The following is a 9,703-nucleotide window of genomic DNA, read 5'->3' as shown; positions in this document are numbered from 1 at the left end:
TCAGCAACACTCTTTCTTTTTTTTCAGTCTCTTCCAGGCATCTTTGATGTCTTTGTTCCTCAGACTGTATATCAAAGGGTTCAACATGGGAATCACCACAGTGTAGAAGACTGCAGCAAATCTGTCAAAGCTGGAGGAACCACCAGAGCTGGAACTCAAATAGACAAACATACTTGAGGTGTAGAAGAGGGTAACTGCTGTCAAGTGAGAAGCACAGGTGTTGAAAGTCTTGGACCAGCCTTTTGCGGAAGTGATCTTCATGATGGAGATGACAATGTAGACATAGGACATCATGATAACCAGGGCATTTATTATCCCAAAGATCACAGTTAATATAATAGTCAAGAGTTGTAAGAAGAACGTGTCAGAGCAGGAAAGAACCAATAGCTGAGGCATGTCACAGAAGAAGTGGTGGATGACATTAGGCCCACAGAAGTGGAGCTGAAGCATGGCACACACTTGGGACAGAGAAGCAGAAAGTCCAGCCATATAGGACCCCAGCACCATCCGACCACAGAGAGAGGGTGACATGATGGATGAATAGAGGAGTGGGTTACAAATGGCAGCATAGCGGTCATAAGCCATGACTGTCATGAGACCACACTCGCTCAGTCCCATGGTTGAACACACAAAGTATTGAATGGCACAACCCACAACGGTGATAGTTGGCTTTGCCTGGAAGAAGTCGTAGAGCATCTTGGGGGCTGTAGAGCTCACATAGCAGATGTCTATAAAGGACAGATTACTGAGGAAGAAGTACATGGGTGTGTGGAGGTGGGAATCCATCCTTATCAGGACAATGAGACACAGATTCCAAGTCAGAGTCAAAATATATATCACCAGGAACACCACAAAGAGGGCTGCTCTGATGTGGGGAAAATCTGAGAATCCCAAGAGGACAAAATCGGTGATATTCGTAGTATTTTCTCCCCTGGTCATTGGCTTTGTACTCCTGAAGTCAGAAAAGAGACAAGAGAATGCACTGCTGACTCAGGTGAAAGGGTAACTTTACAAAGCTAATACATACCATGCATTCCCTCCATGGAGAACTGGAAAAGAAGAAAATGCTTCACGGTCTTCAGGTCAAGACTTCAGGTTTTTATCTTGAATTGTCAGCAAGAACCTTCTCAGTGCTTCGGGTTCTCCGTTATTTCATGAGGTCTCATGATCATTTATAAAGAGATTTTAAAGTTTGACTGAAAAGCTTTAAGAAAGCAATATGAATTCTGTGATTATTATATAAAAGACTACATCATTGATTAAAATTATAGGTTTCAAAAAAGAGTGTATATATACATATGACTGAGTCACTCTGCTGTACAGCAGAAATTGGCACAACATTATACCTCATAGATATGATAAAATTAAATAATTAAGAGATTTTTTAAGGACCTCTGATAATTCAGGGGATAACTGCTGCATTATAAAAGTACTTCATAAATAGCATCATTTCACAATAATTTTGAAAGAGCTCTTCTCTCCCAAATGACCATCTAGATATAGTCTTATATTCTCTTCTTTTACTCATAAGAAAAATTGCACTGTTCATTATACCTTACCAAGAGTTTTGCAAATGTATTCAATCAAACAGCTCCTAGGTAGCCTAGGAAATTACACCATGATTTAGAATCCTGTTAATATTTTGGAGGGGCACAGTCTGTTTGCCCCAATATGTTATGAAAAAGTCTTCTTAGGGAAGACTTCATACAAAATATCCCAAAGGGAAGCCAGTATGACTCACTACTGGCCCCAACTTTTGATCTAATTGCAGGAATTTTTCATTTTACGAAGCAGCATCAAACTCTGGTTAAGGGTTAAGCGTTTAGGTTTTTAGTTCAGAGTGTCATAATCAATATAGCAACATAGACTATTCCTGAATTCAGTCCTCCTCACCAGAAAATAAAAAAAACTCTAGCAACTATTCATAGGCAAGATACCAATGTTAAAATTCTAAAACAAAGGATGAAGGTAGAGCATCCCCCCTGGGCCACAGAGACCACCAAGGACCACATGAAAAGAATAGAGGAGCAGCTACACTCTGACCTCACTGCCCCTCCCCTCTGCTGCTTCAGGGCTCCACCAGAGTGGCCCCTCAGTGCCCAAGGTTTTCCACCACATTGGACAGCACAGAAGAAGCAGATACATTTCTAGACACATACAACCTAGGAAAACTGAATCAGAAAAACAGAATAGACAGTCTGAACAGAACAACAACTAGCAAGGAGACTGAATGAGTAATCAGAAACCTCCCCACAAAGAAAAGCCCTGGACAAGAAGGCTTCATCGTAAATTGCACCCAACATTTAAGGAAGAATTAATGCCCAATCCTTTTCAAACTCTTCCAAAAAAACTGAAGAGAAAGGAACCTTTCCAAAGGCATTTTACAAAGCCAATATTACTTTGACGGCAAAGCAAGATAAGGACACTACCAGGGAAGAAAACTACGGGTCATTATCCTTGGTTACTACAGATTTTTAAAGTCTCAATGAAATACTAGCAAACAAAATTCAGCAGCACATACAAAGGATCATACCATGACCAGGTAGGGTTCGTTCTTGGGATGCAAGAATGGGTCAACATACACAAAGCAATAAATGTGACACATTACATCAACAGAATGAAATATAAAAAATCATAAAATCCTCTCAATAAATGCACTAAAAGCTTTGGACAAATTCAACTTGCAATCATGATCAAAACTCTCAACAAGTGAGGTAGGAGGAATTTACCTCAACATAGTAAAGGCCATGAGAACATGCCTGCATCTAACACCACACTCAGTGGTAAATGATTGAAAGCTTTTCTTCCTAAGACAGGAGATAAGACAAGGGTGACCACTGTGCACATTCCTACACAACATTGTACTAGAAGTCCAAGCCAGGCCAATCCAGCAAGAAGGAAGGAAGGAAGGAAGGAAGGAAGGAAGGAAGGAAGGAAGGAAGGAAGGAAGGAAGGAAGGAAGGAAGGAAGGAATAGATGGCATCAGAATTGAAATTTCTCCTGCTTGCAGATGATATGATTTTTTAATATAGACAGTCTTAAAGACTCCACTCAAAACCTGTCAGATTAAACAATCCAAATATTGTCATGGAATCACAAATACCCTAAACAGACTAAATAATCCTGAGAAAGAGAACACAGCTGGAGGCATTAAGCTTCCTGACTTCTACTTCCTGGCTCTGTGACCCTTAGCAAGTTATTAACATTTCTGTGCCTTCGTTGCCTCATTTATCAATAGGGCTAATAGGATTTACCACCTATGAGTTCCTGCTGAGACTCAGTGATAACACACCCATGAGGATGTGGGTATCCATGAGGATGTGGGTTCGATCCTTGGCCCTTCTCAGTGGGTTAAGGATCTTGCATTGCCAAGAGCTGCAGTGTATGTCACAGACATGCCATTGCTGTGGTGTAAGCTGATAGCTACAACTCTGATGCCCTAGACCAGGATGTTCCATATGCCACAACTGCATTCCTAAAAAACAAAGATTTACCACCACATGGGGGGTGGCATTTCAGGAACACAATGACCTAAAGAGCTTATCCAAACCTTTTCCAAATCAGACCTACTAAGGACATGGTCACTTGTGAGGTCGTGCAGGGCACAAAAACAGGTCAGAAAAACCATAAAAGTTGTTGGATGAAGACTAACAATGTTAAGCAAAAGAAGATTAAAAGGGACACTTAGACCAACACTACCTGAGCTCGGACGGGGGCATCTCTGATATCTCTGACACCCACCTTCGAGTCTCCAGACACCCACATTCTCTAAGGATAATTACTGTAAAGGGCCAATGGAATTATATATGATATTTGTTCATATCTTTATCAGCAACCTGTGTGGCTTACCTGTACGGAAATTATGAATCAAAGCTATATGTTTAAATGGAAATCAGATGAATGATTAGTACATAAAAACAGATCTGCAACCAAACATATTGAATTCTAAGTGTCCTTGGGATGAATAAAGATGAACAGTGTAAATAAGCATGATTTGGTTTATTCTCCTGAAATTCATAAATTCTTAATCTTAACATTCAGTTAGCTTTTACCATACATTAAGCTATACAGACATGTCCTTCGATTCTAAATGATGATTTACCCTCATTTTACACGTGGAAAACAGAAGGCTGCACAGGTCAAGATTAATTCCCCAAGACACGGCAGAACCAGAAGTCAACAGGTGTCCCTCACTCCAGAGTGACACCTGACATTTCAGGTCACAGATTCATAGTTTCCAGGAAAGTGGGAGACAGAAAACTCCAGGAAGAGCCCAAAGTGGAGGGTGTGGACATAAGGGAGAAGGGATAGTGGAAGAAGGAGAAAGAGACTGAGGATGACAAACCTGGCTCCTTGAAAGTCCACCTGGAAGAATCACATGGCTATAGAGATAGCACAGAATCCACTATCTCTATGAGTCTTGCCCTCTCACCTTAACTCAGGGCCCAGGAAGGCAGAGTTCTTGACAAAGGGTAAAATTGTGGATGTCTTTTGCAAACAGATTTTCCAGGTGGGCATGCTGCACTTCAGTATGGAGACTTTTGACCATGGACTTGGCTGTCCACTCAGCCAGAGAGATGCCCATATGAGAGCCTCTTCTATGTGTCATCAAGGGCAGAGTGAAAGCAAAAAGACAGTTGGGCAAGAACGCTCTCCAGGTACTTGCTCTCTGGAGTCAGGGTTGTCATGGAGATTTTGTCCCTTCTAATTTCATGTCCCACTTTGCCATGTCCCTCCTGATTCAGTTCCCCACTTCCCCTGTGGTCCTATCAAGATCTGATAATTAGAGCTTTTCCTTTAACACCCTGGGATTCATTTGAGCTGGAAGGGACATAGTGATCACCTAGGCCAATACCTTCAATTTCCAGGTGGAGACCTAAAGCCAGTGGAGTTAAGAGACTTGCCCAAAGTGAAACAGCTAGCTGGTGAGAGTGTGAATATACTAAATCAGATATGTGGACACACCCTGCTTACAAGGCACCTTCATTTTAGATATATTCATACAGATATCTCCTTTTTTAATGTTTTATTGATTTTTATTTATTCCCATTATACTTGGTTTACAGTGTTCTGTCAAGTTCCTACTGTACAGCAAAGTGAACCAATCTCACACACACGCTCATATATATATATATATATATATATATATATATATATATATATATATATATTCTTTTTCTTTTTCTCACATTTTCTTCCATCATGTTCCATCACAGGTGACTAATATTGTTTCCTATGCTATACAGCAGGATCATATTCCTTGTACTCTCCAAATGCAGCAGTTTGCATCTATGAACCCCAAGCTCCCAGTCCATCCCACTCCCTTCCCTTCCCCCTTGGCAACCACAAGTCTGTTCTCCAAGCCCATGAGTTTCTTTTCGGTGGAAAGATTCATTTGTGTCGTATATGAGATCCCAGATATAAGCGATATCATATGGTATTTGTCTTGCTCTTTCTGACTTGCTTCACTTAGGATGAGAGTCTCTCGTTCCATCCATGGTGCTGCAAGTGGCACTATTTTGGTCTTTTTATGGCTGAGTGGTGTTCCATTGCCATACACGCATCTTCTTAAATACCTGATCTAAATCAATCATCACTGCAGCCACGAGGCAAACATGGCATTACTTCCTATGCTACGTGAACAAATCAAGGCAATAAGGACTACAGTGAAACTTTTCACGAGAAGGCCACAATTTATTGTGCTTACATCCATGTGCTTTTGTGTCAGAAAAACTGGATTGAATAGTATCTCTTCCACTTGAGGATTCTGAGCTTGACCAAATGCACTTCTCTAAACCTTGGTATGGTCACCTATAAAATAGGACTGATAATGGGGTTGAATTTCAGATCCCTTTTTAGGCTATTGTCAGAATATGCAGTCCACGCCTTGCCTTCTATTAATACCAAGTGTAATTTATGTGTTCTGAATTGAAGTTCAATCCAACATATTCTGCAGCATTACTAATTCTTCATTTAAAATGTCTAAGATCATTCCAAAAATTGTCATTTTGGGGGGTCCTTTTTAAATTGGGCTCAGGTACCCCGCCATTACTATGGATATTGAGGTGTTTCAGGAAGGTCTCGTTCTTGATTGGATCAACCTCAGCTAATCTTACTGCCAGGGAGAAACAAGTGTGTGTGGACAATGAGTGAATTACATGATTTAACTCCGGCTAATAGGCTGGTACTTACATGTTCTTCTGATAAAAACTATAATACTTTCATCTGTTAAACGGAAAAGATTCTTAAAATAGTGTTGCAGATATCAGACCAAAACATAGAAGTGGTGCTTCACAGGCAAGCCATAGAGGATATGTTTCTGGTCAGTTCGAAAAAAACATTTAGTTCCACAAATCGCATTTTGTGAAATTGAAGACGAGCTGTTGCTGCACGAAGAAGAATATGGCAGACTTCAATATGCCTAAAAGTTCTATCTGTAAAAGGCATAATTTGAACCTGCCAACCCCGTATGTTAATAGAAAGAAGTCACATCTTTGCAATGTAACTCTATGAAATACAAAATGTAGTATAAATACCAATACGATATGTATGAAATCTAGTCCATAATATCCTATCTGAAAAAAAAGAAAGCTCTCTTTAAAACTCTTTTTTTAACTCTCTTGATTGATATCTGAGATTCCATGGTAACTGCATGTCAGGTGGCTCTATTCCTCCTGGTCAGACTTAAGTCCTGGATCCTCTGAGGGATGCAGATCACTGGACTTCACGCCCAACCCCACGAGACACACCACAAGAGCCTTTATTTCCAAGGTCTTGCCTGGTCTCTGGGAAGCTACCAGAGAGCATGCTCCAACCGGTCCAACGTATGCCCAGGAATTGATGACTTTGACGTCTTTCTAACCCTCTGAACATTTCCCCTAATCTCAACCTTGAAGGTTGAGACATGTGGCGATGAGGTTAAAGGGTACAAACTTGCAATTAGAAGATGAATAAGTTCTGGAGGTCTAATGCATAGCATAGGAGTTATCACAAACTAGATGGTGTTATAAAAACATGGCAGAGGATTCTCTCCAACTGAAGCCTTCAGGGCCTATTAGAAACAGATTTCTGATGTTGCCAAAATTAGGTCTGGCTCTCTGCTGCAGGGATAACTGCTCTTTCTGATGTTGTTGTTGTTGTTTTTTCTAGGGCCACACCGTGGCATGTGGTGGTTCCCAGGCTAGGGATCTAATAGGAGCTGTAGTCGCCAGCCTACGCCACAGCCCCTGCAATGCCAGATCCGAGCCGTGGCAACGCCAGACCCTTAACCCACTGAGCAAGGCCAGGGATTGAACCCTCAACCTCATGGTTCCTAGTCAAATTCATTAACCACTGAGCCAAGATGGGAACTCCAAGGGTAGCTGCTTTTAATCAGAATGCCAGCCATCTTAGGGAGACGGTGATTTGGGTGTGTGCAAAAACCAGATCTGTAGACTCTGCTTGGCCATGAAAGGTTTTAAAGGGAAAAAGGGAAGTAATCTCAGTTAATCCTTCAGATACGGAATCAGACTCCTTTAGTTCAGGGGAGGGCCACACATGTGGCACGTGGACGTTCCCTGGCCATGGATTGAACCCTCACTACAAGAGTGACCAAAGCCACTGTAGTGACAACACTGGATCCTTAACCTGCTGCACCACAAGGGAACTCCAGAGACCAGACTCTTCACATCTCCCACTGCATGCATCTCCTGACCTTGTCAACATCTTGTGATCTTTCCTTAGATATGATCTCGTTCGCACAGCTGATTCGTGAGATTGCTGCAATGTGGAAGCTAAGGAAGAGATCTGATCATCTTCTAAGTTCTTCTTCTTCAGTTCTACCTCTTTGATCTATGGAAAGAAACTACAGGCTAGGCAAGGTATTGCTTGATCAAAAGATGTGAAAGGTGTGCTTGGGCCTGAGATGAGTAGAACGGGAAGGGGCCTGCTTTAAGGTTACTTATAATACATCTCTGCTACAAGGATGAAACAAAGGGGCTTCCTGCTGAGGGCCGCTTCCTGCAAAGAAGCAGGAAGAGCTTCTTACACACACTCACACACACACACACACACACACACATTCTCACACATTGTTAAAGAGCAATGCTTAAGAAGATGTACCTATACCTGGGTGGGGGTGAGGTGGGCACACGACTTTCATTCACATTGCACTATTTCTTTGGCAGGTACTAACCCCTCACACACGCTCCCAGGTGTTCAACAATTCCTCTTCTCTCAACTGTGTCCCCGTGCAAACTCATGGAGAATTTGAAAAAGGCTTCAACTGTCTCTCCAGTTACAGTTGCTCAACAGAATGATTCATGTGACCTTGAAACTGAGACCCCCAAACAACTCTAAGAATCCAATGGCTCTCAAAGGGTAATATGTAAGCTAATAATATGCTTGAATCAGTGGGTCAAAGTTGGGAAATCTGGAAACTCAGCAGTCAGGAACACACCTTACTCTGTTTCTTAACCAAACAGCAAGGACCACAAATTTACATCCTCTTTCTGAAGACAAAAATTGGCGAGCCTTGACAACACTGCTGAGCCCACAGTCTGTTTCCTCTCCTACCCCTTCAGGTTACCTGGAAAGCATCAGCATTCCAATATCTCTAACCATTCTACTCCAGCCATTATATAACGCCCATACCACTGTAAATTTCTAGGACATAAAACGTTGGCCACATTCTCTAGGAAGGAAAGTGCATTAGTTTTCCATCTTAGCTCTTTCTCTGCAACATGGACTATAAGGAAATAACTCCATGTGGCCATGAATTCTCACGCAAATCTCATCACATGAAAAATGTTAATGTTTGAAGAGGCCAAAGCAATTTGGTAGGATGCTCCTGTTGGGTATGTTCCCCAGCGGTAAATATTCCAAATTTAATGGGAGCGAGGCTTGAATCCCACAATATGAGAGATTACCAGGGACTGTGACATGGGTATTTGGATACCATCTCCAACAGAAATCCCCACTGGACACTAGAGGCAAAAAATTACACCGGCGAACTCATAAGTAAATACCCCTGAAGGGACTGCATATATCATTCCATTCCTCGTCATGATTCAGATCACCTCCTCCTCCTTCCTCAGACTGCAGCTGGTGGAGATTCGGAGGTGACCAGAGACTTAGCAGACAATAACCACTGAAAGAGCCCTTAACACAAATGTAGGCTATCTCAGAGGAACCTCCACCGGAGGCACGATCAGGCCAATTGAACACTTTGTTTCTGTCCAATGGTATACTCCCTCTCTGGGTTCATTCTCATTCTGGTCAGAAACACAGAATGAACATTGGTCACAGTCATGTCTAGGTTATGCTGCATCACAGTATTTGGGAGAAAAGTCTTCTACAATCCTGGGACTTCTGTCACGTGGCTCTCTTTAAGGTCATATCTAAGATTGAACAGACGTCATCTTGGGGGTAAAAAAGAAGCAACAAAGTTCTAAATCGTAATGACTCATGAACACTTGCTGACAGATGAGTAAATGTTGAAGCCACACCACAAATAGAATGAAAATAATGGGCCTCAAGGACTGAAAGATGTTTTGATTGTGCACTGTGATTCCGCTGTGGGTCCATTTTGGTATATTATCTGTGTCAAAATCAACCTTTTTCTCCAAGGCAGTGTGAATTTTGATATTCTCCACTCATGTGAATATCATTGCGTGGTAAAGTGATTCTAACAGGACAAACCTGTCAGACATCACAATCTGTTACC

The 9,703-nt window shown here is 41.8% G+C and overlaps 1 protein-coding gene across 1 annotated transcript; it reads right to left on the bottom strand.

The window, feature by feature from the left end:
• Window positions 1-939, bottom strand: LOC100516417 (olfactory receptor 5AN1-like). The gene has a single exon (XM_003122694.3). The coding sequence runs from the start codon at window positions 937-939 to the stop codon at window positions 1-3; it is 939 nt and encodes a 312-aa protein (XP_003122742.1).
• Window positions 940-9,703: the final 8,764 nt, after the last annotated feature.

The sequence above is a fragment of the Sus scrofa genome, unplaced genomic scaffold (assembly GCF_000003025.6).
Source record: "Sus scrofa isolate TJ Tabasco breed Duroc unplaced genomic scaffold, Sscrofa11.1 Contig874, whole genome shotgun sequence".
In the NCBI taxonomy this organism is placed as follows: Eukaryota; Metazoa; Chordata; class Mammalia; order Artiodactyla; family Suidae; genus Sus; species Sus scrofa.
Note: the sequence above shows the minus strand (reverse complement) of the source record. Positions and strands in the feature narration are given on the sequence as shown.